Source organism: Solanum verrucosum, unplaced genomic scaffold (genome assembly GCF_900185275.1).
Source record: "Solanum verrucosum unplaced genomic scaffold, falcon-dt-bn FXZP01000229.1, whole genome shotgun sequence".
Lineage (NCBI taxonomy): Eukaryota > Viridiplantae > Streptophyta > Magnoliopsida > Solanales > Solanaceae > Solanum > Solanum verrucosum.
The window spans coordinates 5,339,606-5,355,550 of NW_026020011.1; the positions used below are offsets into that span (position 1 = coordinate 5,339,606).

The window sequence follows — 15,945 nt, forward strand, 5'->3', positions numbered from 1 at the left end:
ATAATGTACTCCATATTAAAACAAGCAATAACAAATAATAACATAATGCATTAACTCAACAAAACAATATAATAGTCAAAGTATTAGAAACAATATATAGTAGCAAAAATTGATATACAAAAAATTACAAAAGCAATACTACGACTATTAATAGTTTATTACAAACGAGCAACATTTTAAACATACTGCTATTTATGAATCTTCTATCGTAATTTATATCCTTCACATCCTTATTCATGTCCTCGATAAGCTGAATGTGCATGTTCCGTCTATCATTGACTATTGCTATCTCTTGAATCACAAAGAGAGAGAAAAAACTCTTCATTTTTGGTAGGCAATTGATACTTATGTCATTCTTTTCTTTTTATTGGTTTATAAACTCTCTTTTTCAATTTTTTTCTGCTTAGGTTCATCACATTTTTATTTTTATTTTTGGTCAAATAAACTGAAAATATTATTTACCCAAGTATAAACATTTTTACAGCTAAACAAAATATAGAGATAACTCAAATAAAATGTTAGGGTAAATAGGGATTTTATATATATATATATATATATATATATATATAATTGGTACAATTAATTAATCATTTGGGACCAAATATCGACCACTCTAAAACTTTTGGAACCATATGCCTACTTTTGTTTACTTAGACCAATTTCAACACGACCAAAACGTGGATAATGAGAATAGTATTATTATTTTTTGGTTTTTGTGTCTGCCAACCGTATTAAAGCTTCACTAAATTTGAATCACGTAAAGGTTATTTGGAGGTGGCACTTGTAAGTAAGTATTTATTTCAAATAAAGTTATTTAAAAGTGTAATTATAAAGCCAAAATAATTAAACTGTATTGAAAAAAAAAACTTGGAGAAATGGTAAACTTGGCTGTGTATACCATTCTTTTTTCACCCTCCTTGCCACTTGTCCAAATCTTGACACTTGTCTTATAATGGTTTTTTGCATGGTTTCTTATTGGCCTATAAATTGGCATCTTGCATTTATGAAATGATGAGGCAGTAACAAAAACTATCATTCTCATTCCCTGAGATAGTTTCTTATGACCATGCCCAACACAATTCAAGTATTAATTGTCAACTATTTAAAATATTAGCGTAGTAATATTTAGTTCCTCTGTTCTAATTTATGTGATACATTTTGAATTTTGAGATTCAAATAAATCTATTTTCGATCGTAAATTTTTCATATATCTTTTAAATATTTTGAATATAAATTATTGGGACTTATAGTACTTTTTATGTAGTTTACAAATATATAAATTTCAGTTTAAATAATTTGAAGATTCAATGAGCAAATTCTCGATCAAGCTTAAACTATTTGACTCTCGAAAAGTGAAATGTGTCACATAAATTGAGACAAAGGGAATATCTAATTTTCAGGATTACTATTTTGTTAAATAATAACTTATATTATATTTTATTATTGTGAAATTTTAATTGTTCCCCAACAACTTAATATTATTTTATTCATATCCAGGACTTGAAAGTCGAACCTAAGACCAGTATTATTGGAAAACCATAAGATTAATTAGTTGTGATTTTATGTATATACACAGATAACGTAAATCAATTTTATGGTATTAATGCAATTTAATTGATTATAATATGTTTTTATACTATTTCTTATATTAATTTTATTGAATTTGTTATGAAAAGTTACATATTATAATTGGTCAATCATGATATATATAGGACCCTTAGATACTGTTTAGGAGGTAGGCAATTTGGACGGCGAGGGCTAAATCACTCTATTTTAATTTACCTTATTTACATTGATAAAGTAAATTAACTTTATTATACTATAAATGACAATTTAATATTTAATTAATATGTTATATGGTAGGTACAAAAATGATTCGTATATTACTATATATTAGAAGAGTCTAAGATTTACTATCATTGTTCCAATTAAATCATTACAAATGTCCAATACTTACTATATAAAATATATAAATGGGCCCCACCTCCTTCCACTTAAATAATATTTTTCAACCTTATCATGGTAAAAGTTGAATTTATTATCCTTTTCATTTAATTTTATATGATATTATTTTTCTATAAAATCATTATATATGTTTTAATAATTTAAATTTCAAAAACATTATAATTTAACTTTAAAGATTTTATTTTATCAAAATCTTGTACATTGAAATATATAGTTATGAATTTAAAATATTTTTAAAATCATATAAAAATTTCAATAACTTCTCAAATTCTAGAATATAACACTTAAATACTACATATTATATATTAATTACTATACTATAAATGACTTAAATACTCCATATTATCTATTACAATAATTAACAATTATTTGACACTTTAAATTCTATCAATGCCATATAAATTAGGATAAAAAACCTAACATATAATATTTAAATATATTTAAAAATAATATAAGTAATACTATACATTACAATAATTAACAGCTTAATTATTTAAAACTTATATAAAAAATTTAATTGACTCTCTAAATTCTATTGGTACCACATAAAATAGATTATATAATAAACATATATTGTTTGAAATTGACGAAAAAGAAACAATAAATTACAATAATTAATAAAAAAATAGTCCACTCCAAAAAATCTATCAATTAACAATATATATTGTTTGAAATTGACGAAAAAGAAACTATAAATTACAATAATTAACAAAATAAATCTCTCGACTCCAACAAATCTATCAATTAATGCCACATAAATTGGGACATGGCAAATAACATATAGTATTAAAAAATTAGGTTCAAAATGTACTAAAAAATACAATAATTAACAACTTAATATATTAAAGAGACATAAAAAAGGGTTAATATTTAAAATTCTGCATGTGCCACATAAATTAGAACAAATAGAGTAATAAATATTACTTTCAAAATTATGTTAAAAAAAAGTACTACAAATCACAATAGCTAACAATTTAAAATATTTTTAAAATCATATAAAAATTTCAATAACTTCTCAAATTCCATAATATTACATAAATTTTAAAAAAAAGTGTTATAAATCATAATAAATAGTACAATATTTAAACTACTTTAAAAGCATTATAAATTGTAATAAATAATACAACAATTTAAATTACTTAAAATTTAACGACTTAAAAATATTTTTTTAAATGTATTAAAATTTTGGTCAATTGTCAAAACTTTACATGTGCCACATAAATTGGGACATGGACAGTCACACATATTTTTTTTTAAAATTTACATTAAAAGTATTCTATCAATTAACAACATATATGTTTGAAATTGACGAAAAAGAAACTATAAATTACAATAATTAACAAAATAAATCTCTCGACTCCAAAAAATCTATCAATTAATGCCACATAAATTGGGACATGGCAAATAACAGATATTATTAAAAAATTAGGTTCAAAATGTACTATAAAATACAATAATTAACAACTTAATATATTAAAGAGACATATAAAAAATGGTTAATATTTGAAATTCTGCATGTCCCACATAAATTAGAACAAATAGAGTAATAAATATTATTTTCAAAATTATGTAAAAAAAAGTATTACAAATCACAATAGCTAACAATTTAAAATATTTTTAAAATCATATAAAAATTTTAATAACTTCTCAAATTCCATAATATAACACTTAAATACTACATATTATATATTAATTATACTATACTATAAATGACTTAAACACTCCATATTATCTATTACAATAATTAACAATTATTTGACACTTTAAATTCTATCAATGCCATATAAATTAGGATAAAAAACCTAACATATAATATTTAAATATATTTAAAAATACTATAAGTAATACTATACATTACAATAATTAACAGCTTAATTATTTAAAACTTATATACAAAATTTAATTGACTCTCTAAATTCTATTGGTACCACATAAAATGGATTATATGATAAACATATATTGTTTAAAATTGACGAAAAAGAAACAATAAATTACAATAATTAATAAAAAAAATAGTCCACAAAATTGACGAAAAACAAATTATAAATTACAATAATTAACAAAATAAATCTCTCGACTCCAACAAATCTATCAATTAATGCCACATAAATTGGGACATGGCAAATATATATTATTAAAAAATTAGGTTCAAAATGTACTATAAAATACAATAATTAACAACTTAATATATTAAAGAGACATATAAAAAAGGGTTAATATTTGAAATTCTGCATCTGCCACATAAATTAGAACAAATAGATTAATAAATATTATTTTCAAAAATATGTTAAAAAAAGTACTACAAATCACAATAGCTAACAATTTAAAATATTTTTAAAATCATATAAAAAATTCAATAACTTCTCAAATTCCATAATATGACATAAATTTAAAAAAAAAGTGTTATAAATCATAATAAATAGTACAATATTTTAACTACTTTAAAAGTATTATAAATTGTAATAAATAATACAACAATTTAAATTACTTATTACTTAAAATTTAACGACTTAAAAATATTTTTTTAAATGTATTAAAATTTGGTTAATTGTCAAAACTTTACATGTGCCACATAAATTGGGACATGGAGAGTCACACATATTTTAAAAAAAAAATTACATTAAAAGTATTCTATCAATTAACAACATATATTGTTTGAAATTGACGGAATTTTTTTTTATAAATTACAATAATTAACAAAATAAATCTCTCGACTCCAACAAATCTATCAATTAATGCCACATAAATTGGGACATGGCAAATAACATATATTATTAAAAAATTAGGTTCAAAATATACAATAAAATACAATAATTAACAACTTAATATATTAAAGAGACATATAAAAAATGCTTAATATTTGAAATTCTGCGTGTGCCACATAAATTACAACAAACAGAGTAATAAATTTTTTTCCAAAATTATGTTAAAAAAAAGTACTACAAATCACAATAGCTAAAAATTTAAAATATTTTTAAAATCATATAAAATTTTCAATAACTTCTCAAATTCCATAATATGACATAAATTAAAATAAAAATATATATATATTGGGCCCCGTGCTGGCACGGGGTCCTATATCTAGTCAATAAACAAGAAACTACTTATAACTTGTGATAGTTGAGTTAAATATAATTAATTAATAAAAATATGTTTAAATTCTTAGATGAGATAATTATATTCGTTAAAGTGATATTAAAACTAGACTCATAATAATTATAAGAAAAAGACATAGCAGTAAGAAACTTCCAAGAATAGTTGACCATTCAAACAAAACATGAAAACACTTTTTTTGCTTTCTCTCGAATGGAGCTCTATGCGATGCGAATTCAGATTAATCGAACATTAATAAAGATATCAAACTCGAATAAAATAAAAGTGGGGAAGAAGAGAGAAGAGAAATGATTTATTTTTTGTGTATGACATCAAATTTTGTCTCTAAGGAAACTTCCTCCCAATGGAAAATACAAAAAGAATTATAAATACATTGATTGATAATTAGTTGATATTTTTCAGTATTTTTTTTGTCCATTTTTAATTGTTATGTTGCGTTTTTCAAAAATTAATTTGACTAATTTTTAAAATTAATTAGATTACATTAATTCGATATTTTAAACAAAAAAAATTAGATATTCAAAAACTATACGAAATTAAGTACTATAAATTCCAATTCTTTACATATCAATATGATAAAAAATAATCGTAAAATATTAGTCAAAGTTACTACCGTTTGATTCTAAAAAAAAATTATGATAATTAAAAGTAGACGGAAGTAATACTAACATTAGTTGTTAAGATGTCGTTGTTTGAAAATTAGGTTAATTAGAAGGACAAATATCAAAATTTGTTGCCATGCGGACATTATTAATTGTTGATGACTAAAAAAGAAGCATTAAATTGAGTCAGTATAATCAGCAGATTTTTTTTTTTAAAAAAAAAAACTTATAAATGTTCATAATGTTCACACTATGCTAGCTGGTGGTCGGTTGAGTCCTAGAAAATCTCAAAAAATAAAATAAAATCGATATTCATATTAAAATTCGATGATTTTTTTTAAAATTTACATCGAGCAATCTAATATTGGGATTGAGGGTACAACTCGCTCCCTGACTAAAGAAATTTAGTACTAATTAGAAAAATTTAAATTCGAGACACCTCTGATTACAAATGAAGAATTATTTATTACTCTACCATAATTCTTTGTCGTTTGGTTTGAATTCAAGTTATGATGAGATTAATTATGATGGGATAAATTATGATGAGATTAGTTATGATGAGATAAGTTATGATTGAATTATTTTTTATTGAGTGTTTGGCTTGTTGTATTCAAAATAATAAATTTTAAGAATAATTTATTTGTTTACAAAAATACCCTTCATGAATGTAAAAAGTGATGTAACAAAAGAGTTGAAAGAGACATTTTTGTCATTTACTTATTTTATCCCGGGATAAGTTATTCCGGGATTACTATACCATCCAAAGGGACGGATAATTTATCCCGGTACTAATTATTAATTTCGGGATAAGTTACCCCGGATTTGCCAACCAAACAACAAATTAAGTGGTACTATAATTTAATCTCAAGACTATTTGGTATTATCCTTCACACCAAACGACCCCTAAGTGGTACTATTTAGAGTTTATATTGTCTCTTTGTTTGTTAGTGAAAGTGGAGGGTGAATAGATATCTTTTCCTTCTTCTTTTTTGTCTTAATATATCGATAACGTCTTAAATTTGTATTAAATTTCATTTAGACAATCACATGAATTATGATTTATTTTAATTAAGTATTTGAATATATGATAAAATAATTTCATTAAATACTTTGATTCATATATTACACATGTAAGAATAACGGAGCCTAATCATCATAGAGATTTGTGAACTTTTTTTTTGCGAGTAACCTTAGATGTAGTTGACATAAATTAAAAGGAGATCTCCCTTGATTTTACATCGAACAATAATTAATGAAAGAATATAATGGTAAATTAACACATAGAAATTATTAATCTGAGATATGAATATCTAGTTGTGCACTGAACTAAAAAAATATTAGGCCACTGATTAAAGCCCTTCAAATAATTAGTAGGTGTACGTAGTTAATTAATTAGCTCCTACAAAATTATTTCTTTTTTAATTTACTAGTAAGTAAGTAAATTTAAAAGTGAAACTCTTGTTCGAATCAATCTTCGAATAATACATTCAAGTTCTCCTTCAAGATTTTCAATGGCTAATTCCACGGCTTCCAATCTTTTATTAGCACATTGTAATGTCATCGCATCACATTTTTCCCACGAACTTAAGCTATTTACTCTCATCAATAATTTCGAACCAAAATACCCTTTACTCGTTTTCCGTGTCGCATTTGGACTTGGCATTGACATAAGTGCCATCAAAGATTCCAATATTGACATTGTTGCCACTCTAACTTCTCTTAATACATTAACAACCACCATAAGATTATTTTCATTATCTATCGACGATGACGATAAATCGATACACTTAGTGTTATTTTTCATTCCTTTCAAGGAATGCAAGCGCTTTAACATCTCTTTCTTCAACTTCTTCCTATGGCAATGAAAAGGAGCGAACTTGTTCTCTGTTATCGCGTTTTCCCCAACACTGATTCTTCTGAACGTGCACTTAAGATCATGAACATGATCCTTAACAAGCAAAAGAACATCTTTGGTGGTACCACAAACGTCCAACATCCTTAACGATGTTTCTGAAACCTCGTGTGTCCATTTCTCCTGACCCTGATGAGCGATTTCGCGTTTGATTACCGGGGAGTGAAGCATGTCGTTAGCCGATTCGTGCAAGTCTCTTAGAGCATCAAAATTTGGGAGTGCCATGGAAGTTTTTCTTGGAGAAAATTAAGGATTGTTGAAAATATTGTTGAGATTTGAGATTAATACACTTTGTTACATCTAAAATGTTGTAATGTATTTAAAGTTAAATAGACAAAAATAATTAAAGATGGATTATTATTATTAATTGAGATCTGAGATCTCTTAGGAAAAAGGACAGAAGGATCCTTTTTTTGTACGGATTTGTTGTCCTATAATTGGCAATAGCTAAGGTACCAAAATTTGTTCCCTTAGGAAACTTCATTGGAAATGAGAAATGGTGAAAAATATGAGTAATTGATACATTGATTGATTAGTTGATATAGTATAGTAGTTGACTAGTTTTTAAAAAAAATTCATTCAGTGTTTGATATCTATATTAGAGTTTGATTAAATTTGAATTCCGCTGAAAAGTCACACATTGATCGTAAATCGCTCCCTAACAAGGGCGACTTCACAGCTGAAGAAACTTGAATGTGAGACTTATAATTAAGAATAAATAAGTACTTACTACTTCACCACAACCCTAATAATTGATAGTTGACTAGCTGTTAAGATATTCTTGTTTGTGGATTAGTGTTAGTTTATTTGTAGGATTTCATTTAATTATATTATACTATATATACAATTAGTTAGTATATGAGTAGTATCATATTCTTCTAATTTTCATTAGTACTTGTTGTTTTATTTCTTCTGTTTAATCGTGACATTTTGTTGTTGAATTTTTCTTTCTGTCATGTTTTGATTATTTTAATTTCGCGTTGAGGATTTATTAGAAACAACTTCTCTATCCTACAAAGATAGAGTTATTTAGATCTGCATACATTTTACATATTCTAGCCCCCAAGATTATATTTGTATGACTATACTGAATATATTGTTATGGTATAGTACTAATGTTTTAGTTTAGGAAGTAATATTTTTATATTATTTTTATGTATAAAATTAAAATACACAATATAATAGTTGGTAGCATGCAAATACATGCATGTAGAGAAAAAGATGCCATAGCCGATATTTAATTTGTCGCCATGCAGACAAAATGTTTGCTAATTGAGGAGCATTAAGTCAGTAATCAACATTCTAATTATTGTTTTAGCTTTTTTTTCATGGTGATTAAGAAAAATATTAAATATAAGACGTGTATAGTTTACTTGGTAAACAACAATCAATTTTGGTCTTAAAATTTTGAAACAAAAGTTATTTTAAAATATATTTTTTGAGTTAAAGAGACAGTTAATTAAAATTGGATCGACAAAGCGTGTAGAAAACTTCCAAGAAAATTCTTGAAACAAAGAATTTTTTTATTTAATGAAAATTGAGGATAAGTACTTGAATGTACTCTTATTTTTCATCTAATTTCTTTGATGATTAAAAATTGTACATAATTATGAACCCATGTGTTCTTAACCATGTGGTGGGTGCTCCGAAAAAAAGATTTAAAAATGAAGATGATGCAAACAATTTTAATAATAGCACGTTATCTTGTTTCTTCAAGCAAAGCAACCCAAATAAATAATTTCATGAAAATTTAAAAAAGAAAAAAAAATCTCCCAAGATTTATTATTCATGTTTTTTTTCCTTAAAAAATTCAATGTTTGCTTAAAAGGAAAGATGAATAAGTGTAGAAAATGTCATTAAGTATGAGAAATTAATCATATTTATTCTTTGTTAGTAGCGTGATCTATCTCTCTGTTTTTCATAGTCAAGATGTGCTCGGTAGAATCGGTGAACCACACTTGCTTCTGGATAGATGTGTGGGACAGAGGGCTTGTGGTACCTGCTGCCCACCCTTCCTCCTCTGCTTTGAGAATCATGTGAACGTAGAGTGGGCAGAAGAGAAGGAGGTCCTCATACGGAGTCGCACCAAACCTTGAGAAGAAGTAATGTATGAAATAAATTGAGAGCTTCCTGCCATACAGAGACAAGCTCTGAATTTGGTTCAAAGGGGAATTAGGGTATTAAGAAAAGGGATTTCCCAAGGATCTAAAATCGCAATCTCTTTTGGGGGCCAAATACTTCCGATCTCTATCGTAGGTGCCAAAGAAGAATGAGAAGAAGCCCGAAAAAGAGCAAAAACGAACATAACCTCCGATACGATAAACAAAATAAAAACATATGTTTCTATCGTTATTTTATTGAGCCAAAAATAATCTTATTCCACATAAGACATAACCAATGCCATATTTGAATTATTTCTTAACTTTACCATAGTTAAATCTAAGTGTGCTTGACGAAGATGAAGTATTGGTGTTGATATATATGGTATAATTAGTGTAGTTGAAGTTATTTTGAGGATCTTATTTTGACTTTTAAGAAATGAAATTTTATATTTTTTGTGTGTTCAATTTGAATTTGTTACTTTGTAAAAATTATTTGAATAATTTAGTTGCGAACTTGAGACTAGATTATCAATATAATGTAGTGTTATCTTTCAAAAAATTATGTTGTGCAAGTGCGTGCATGTTAGAATTTGGATTGAAAGAACAATTTTAAAAAATAATGGACACATTCTAATCAACTTGTCACATCTATGGACAAATGCTGAATCAATCAGTTATGAAATACCTTTAGCTATGTGTATGCAGTGACGGATTCATGATTTCAGTAAGGGGGTTTTAAAAAAGAGTCGTACCTAAGATTTTATCTTGGAATCTCAAGGTAAGTTTTGAACCCCTCAACCACTAAGTCAATCTCTAATCTTACGTTCAGAAGGTTCAAAATCAATATATAGACATACAAATTCTTTAAAATATCTTAAATATACAACTTAATTTTTTACCGAGGAGGTTCAGGACCCCCTCGGCAACCTCTAGGTTCGACCCTGTATGTGTGTTATCAGTATCTCTACATGCATGTGATTCGGTGAGACCTGACCTCAACCTTCTTAGGGTTGGATTGAGTTAATTATTTAAGGCTCACTCAATTGGGGTACATATGCCCAATCTGACTTGTCAAACTCGAAAGCCTTTGTGGGTTGGGGCCAGTGGCTGCATAACAAAAATTTGATCAGCTATATATATAATGTAATTTATTAACGAAGGGTATTCAACGAACCAACCTGGTATTATTATAGCTCTGCCTTTGATTAGCGCAATCCAACTTATCGTGACAGCTTTATATAATATTATATGTATTCTTCATTTATATACTCATATTAATGTTTAACTGGTGAAGTCAAATGATAATAATTTTTTTATAACACTATTAATATTACTTTATACAATAAAACATATATTATATATTCATTGATAAATATAAATACAAAATGTGGTTAACATTTTATTATATCTTCATCAAGATTGAAAATAATGAGTCAAAACTCATATCTTCAAACTTGTTTGTTCGCAAAATAAACATCTCTAAAACATGATGGTAAAATTATGAGTTTTAAAAAACTTTAGGGATTAAAGAGACTCATAGTTATATTTAAAAGATCAAAATAGATTTGCAATCATAAATGAGGGACAATTTTAGCTAAAGTATGAAAATTAGTATTTAATCCCTACGGTTAACAATACTTTCACATCAAGTCCACTCAATTTCTCTTTAGTCAAAACCCTCGCCGGCGATTTCTCTCAGCTCTGTTCCGGTGAATCTCCGCCATGAATCTCCGTATCGTAGACAAAGAGGTGCAAGACAATCGCTATGACCTCTTCGACGTTCACTTCCACAGCGATGTAATCAAAACGATGGTAACTCCCGATCCCGATATCATCACTCAATGGATCTCCGAAACTGAATCTTCTCACTCCGGCAATCGCCGTCTCATCGCCGGACTTGACGTGGAATGGCGTCCTAACTTCAACCGCAACCAGCAAAACCCGGTCGCCGTTCTCCAGATCTGCGTTGATCGGCGTTGCCTCATCATCCAACTCCTCTACTGTGGATCAATCCCGGAATCTCTGTTCAATTTCCTCGGGAATCGGGAGTATGATTTCGTTGGAATTGGAATTGATAGCGATGTGGAGAAATTGTTGGAGGATTATGAGCTGAATGTGAAGAATGCGGTGGATTTGAGAGGAATTGCTGCTGATGCTTATGGTATGGAGAATTTGAAGAATGCTGGATTGAAGAAACTGTGCAATGTTGTTCTGGGGAAGGAGATTGTTAAGCCTAAATCTGTTACTATGGGTAGATGGGATAGTGAATGGTTGAGTTTGAATCAAATTCAGTATGCTTGTCTTGATGCTTTTGTTTCTTCTGAAATTGCTAGGCACTTGAATGTTGGTGCTGCTGGTGCTGCTGCTGCTTCTGGGTCCTAAAACTTTCTTCTGGGTTCTTCTTACGAAGATATTAGAATCCGTCTATTTCGAATTTCTGGTTATTGGATAGTAGAGAGGGAAAAAACATGAGTGAAGTTTTAGTCTAATGTTGTTAAATGGATTTAAAGCGTACTTATTTACACCTTATTTTAGAATTGTTGCGTATTTTATTTTTCAAGGTATGATATTAATGTCACGTATAAACTTATTTGAAGGATAAATGGATATATATATATATATATATATATATATATATATATATATAAAGATAGTAATAAAATAAGATTATTAAATAATAAATAAATGTGATCTATACTTTTATAATACTATAGTAGTTTACAACAACATACCTAGTAGAATTTGAAGAGGTTATGTGTGTATGTAGTATGTTGTTTGATAGACTCTCGACTTAAGTAGACATATCAAAAATCAAATATCAAAATAAATACAAGTACCAAATTAAGGACATCAGCTTTCTCCCATTTACTATATATTTCATTAAGTTGATCTAACACTTCTATCAGTTATAAGAACTATTCAAAATCCTACTACGTGTAAAAGGACTTTTTTCAAGAAATCAAACAATATATAGTAACTTAATACTAATATACTAAGGCCGAGCGCGTTTAAAGGTTGATCCAGAGTGCCCTCGTGGGCTGCAACCCAGAAGAACTAAAAGCTCGAAGACCGATTCCTTCTTTTACCTTCAGAGTGCCCTCGTGGGCTGCAATTCAGAAGAACTAGAAGCTCGAAGACCGGTTATTTCTTTTACCTTCAGAGTGCCCTCGTGGGCTGCAATCCAGAAGAACTACAAGCTCGAATGGACCGGTTCCTTTTTTTACCTTCAGGGAGAATCCAACAAACCTAAACTACAAATTTCTGTCCCTGATGGAGCCTCCCAATGTGAAGTTTTATTCTTCATCTCAGCAAATTCCCTCACACATTGATCCAATTTCATTCCATCAATTCTTCTTCTAGCTGCAGCAAGTTTTTTCCCCGCCACTCTGTCGAAAACTCTCTCCCACCCGCTCTCCCATTCAGCGCGAGCATCACATAGCTCGAGCGAGTTATTAGTCCAATCCGTCCAACTCCATCCTTTATCTAGTCTATTCATGGCAACCTCAACGCACGACCCGGTGCACGCGGTCGTGCACGGCCGGCATTTGGCCCCACTCAAGGGACCTCGACTAGAAAGCGCTGCAACCGGTACACCATAATGGGATGGTGGAAATTCGTACTGACGATCCGTTACCACACAAAATGGAAGGCGCATAGTTAGGTAAGGAACTTGTTGAGTTGTTAGTTGGGCTTTGAATGCACTTTCTGAGTTGAGCTGAATACGCCCTGCTAAATCAAGCTGGGGTATCATGGAGAGCCTCGAAAGAGCGATCACCGACGTGTTGTAGTCACCAATGCCAAAACGATCGTTCAGGCCTCCGTAGGAGGAACCTGGAGGGACGAGGTAGTGCCTGGGGATGAAGTTTTCGGGGCCTAGTGGTGCTGACCAGTAGCCATCAACTCGAGCTCGGACTATCCAGTCGTATGTGAAGTTGTTCTGCTTTTGATAGTCTTGGATCATTGTCAAACAACCCTCTACCAAATTGAAATATTGCAGCAACCCCTGCAATTGGTAACATGTTGGATTCAAATCACTGGTAGTTTACGTCAAATCAAATTAATACATGTTAAGACAACAATATGAGAGATATGACACACGGAAAAGATCTTAGTATGGAGCGTTTTCCGCTTTAATAGGCAACACCCATAACGAATCCTGGTTAATCAGAATCCTAATACAAGTACCGAAATCGTGAAAAAGTTATTTTCTTCATCATCAATATCACCTAATCCTAAGAAAATATTTTAGTTGAAAGTGTCACTTTTACCTAATCTAGACCCACCTATTGTATATTTAATTTGTCAAAGACCATTTGGTCTTTGGTGTTGTACTTCTATTGGTTGCCAAATTTACACCAAACCAAATTTTACAAGCAAATACTTCATGCTTCTCCCTAAGTAGCAACATCAATATTATTTTAAAAGTTACATATTTATGCATTTATCTTCAACCTAACTCTAGAATCTTTCATCTTTATAGTGAAATCATACAAAAATATTTCCAACCTAACTTTTAGTATGAAAAAAGCAAATGTTTTTTTTAAGCCATAAAAAGCTACTTTAATAATTTAATATAATTATTAATGTTTTAATTCACATAATTAAACATTAGATACATTGATTCTCAACTAACCCCAAAACCTCCCTTTGAAAAGTCATCTTTGTTTTATAATAGCAATGTTCCAATCAAACTTATAAACACTTTTCAACTTTCCCCTTCATAATATTAAAATAATTTCCCCCCATCAAAACTTAAATAAATAAAGAAAAATCACCTAGCTTTTTCGTACTCTACCACTAAAATTTCCACCAAAATCATTAATCCATAGGTCAAACCTTTAATGCAAAGTCATAAATCTACATGAAAACTAGTCTTAGAACGATTATCCCCTAAAAAAGAGAATCGAAAAATTCGTACTTTTGAGTCGATGATTTATCTGAAGCGACTTTCAAAAGCATGAGCTATAATCTATGACGTTGATTACAAATTCACGTGAACTCATCAATCGAGAGAGAAGTTTTCGCCTCGATAATCACCTAAAAAAAATTGTCGAGTACCAACTAATAACATGACAGCAGCCAGCTAAAACCACCTCTCAACTTCCATTAAAAAGCTTTTTTTAGAATTGCGTTAGAAGCAACGAAAACTCCACCATTATCTCTTTGTTTCCATCCTAACAAACAAATACTCTTTTTCTAATTCAAAATATTTTGTTAATTATTTTTTAAAAAATTAATAAATTAAAAAAAAAACGAAGAACAAATACCTGTATTCCATTAGGTGAGTTTTGAGCTGTAAGAACTCGGAGTTGTGACTCAGTTTCCGGTATATTCTGTGGCCGGAAAATCCTAACGCCGGCGATTCTCCGAACAGATTTCAACAATGAAAGCTTATAAGCTTTAGAATCCAATGGACTATGAAGAAACAGATCAGAATTCGGATAAACTTTCAAAATTTTCTGGATAATTGAAGGCCCAGTAAGTTCAAACCTACGGGCCCCACCTACTAAACACACAGCTATTCTCGATCGATCCAGCTCCTCCTTCTTCCGTTTCTTCTCCGATTCATCTGCAAATCTCGCCGGATAATCATATTCTCCTCCGGGAACGTAACTGATAGTTGATTTTGAATTTGAGAAAGGATTGAATACAGCAACAGTTCCTCCACCAGCAGAAGAGTAAAACACATAAACAATGAACAAAATTGGTGGTAATATCAACAATAACTTCTTCAAATTGAGATCTGAAATCCATTTACTACACCGATGAAGAAATTTTGAAGGATTTCTCCAAATATTCGTCATATTTCGAGTTTCGTTCATCTTTAACCAGAAATTTCTTCGCAGAAAATTGAATTTAACAACGAAATAATGGTGACTTTTCAACTACTATTGATGAAAGATATTTCCTTTGCTTTTTCCATATTGTTGAATCATGAAGTAAACGTTGAATGCTTCTAACTTTTTTTTTTCTGACTGGTTTTAAATAAAATGTGAATATGATAAGGATGGTGATAATAATTATAGCAAAAAAATAAAATATTTATAATTTTTTTTTTAGTAAATTGTGTGTAGGATATTTTTTGAGAAGTTAAATTCAAATATAAAATGTGTTCCACAAAGCAATTAGGAAAGTATAAATATAGTAAATATCAATCTATCTCTCTTTTAATTTTAGTTAATGCAAAAATATATAACTTGTTGATGAAGCATTTTTATCGGAAGAGTCGTAGCAGGATGAATAAGATATT

General features: G+C 28.9%; 3 protein-coding genes across 3 annotated transcripts; 1 reads left to right on the top strand and 2 right to left on the bottom strand.

The window, feature by feature from the left end:
• Positions 1 to 7,107: 7,107 nt before the first annotated feature.
• LOC125820423 (uncharacterized) lies at positions 7,108 to 7,822 on the bottom strand. The gene has a single exon (XM_049499853.1). It carries the CDS (start codon positions 7,816 to 7,818, stop codon positions 7,108 to 7,110), a length of 711 nt encoding a protein of 236 aa, XP_049355810.1. The 5' UTR covers positions 7,819 to 7,822.
• Positions 7,823 to 11,365: 3,543 nt separating this feature from the next.
• LOC125820364 (Werner Syndrome-like exonuclease) lies at positions 11,366 to 12,077 on the top strand. Its single transcript, XM_049499796.1, has one exon. The coding sequence runs from the start codon at positions 11,418 to 11,420 to the stop codon at positions 12,075 to 12,077; it is 660 nt and encodes a 219-aa protein (XP_049355753.1). The 5' UTR covers positions 11,366 to 11,417.
• Positions 12,078 to 12,525: 448 nt separating this feature from the next.
• On the bottom strand, positions 12,526 to 15,628 carry LOC125820419 (uncharacterized). Its single transcript, XM_049499848.1, has 2 exons — positions 14,963 to 15,628; positions 12,526 to 13,698 (listed from the first exon to the last, which is right to left on the bottom strand). Exons 1-2 carry the CDS (start codon positions 15,515 to 15,517, stop codon positions 12,922 to 12,924), a joined length of 1,332 nt encoding a protein of 443 aa, XP_049355805.1. The 5' UTR covers positions 15,518 to 15,628; the 3' UTR covers positions 12,526 to 12,921.
• Between the last annotated feature and the right edge of the window lie 317 nt (positions 15,629 to 15,945).

What these genes read in the sequence shown, in the direction of transcription:
- LOC125820423 (XM_049499853.1), bottom strand. Translation starts at nt 7,818, where the DNA reads ATGGCACTCCCAAATTTTGATGCTCTAAGAGACTTGCACGAATCGGCT.
- LOC125820364 (XM_049499796.1), top strand. Translation starts at nt 11,418, where the DNA reads ATGAATCTCCGTATCGTAGACAAAGAGGTGCAAGACAATCGCTATGAC.
- LOC125820419 (XM_049499848.1), bottom strand. Translation starts at nt 15,517, where the DNA reads ATGAACGAAACTCGAAATATGACGAATATTTGGAGAAATCCTTCAAAA. An exon ending in ACTCACCTAATGGAATACAG is followed by an intron (nt 13,699 to 14,962) that starts GTATTTGTTCTT and finishes TACCAATTGCAG; the next exon opens with GGGTTGCTGCAATATTTCAA.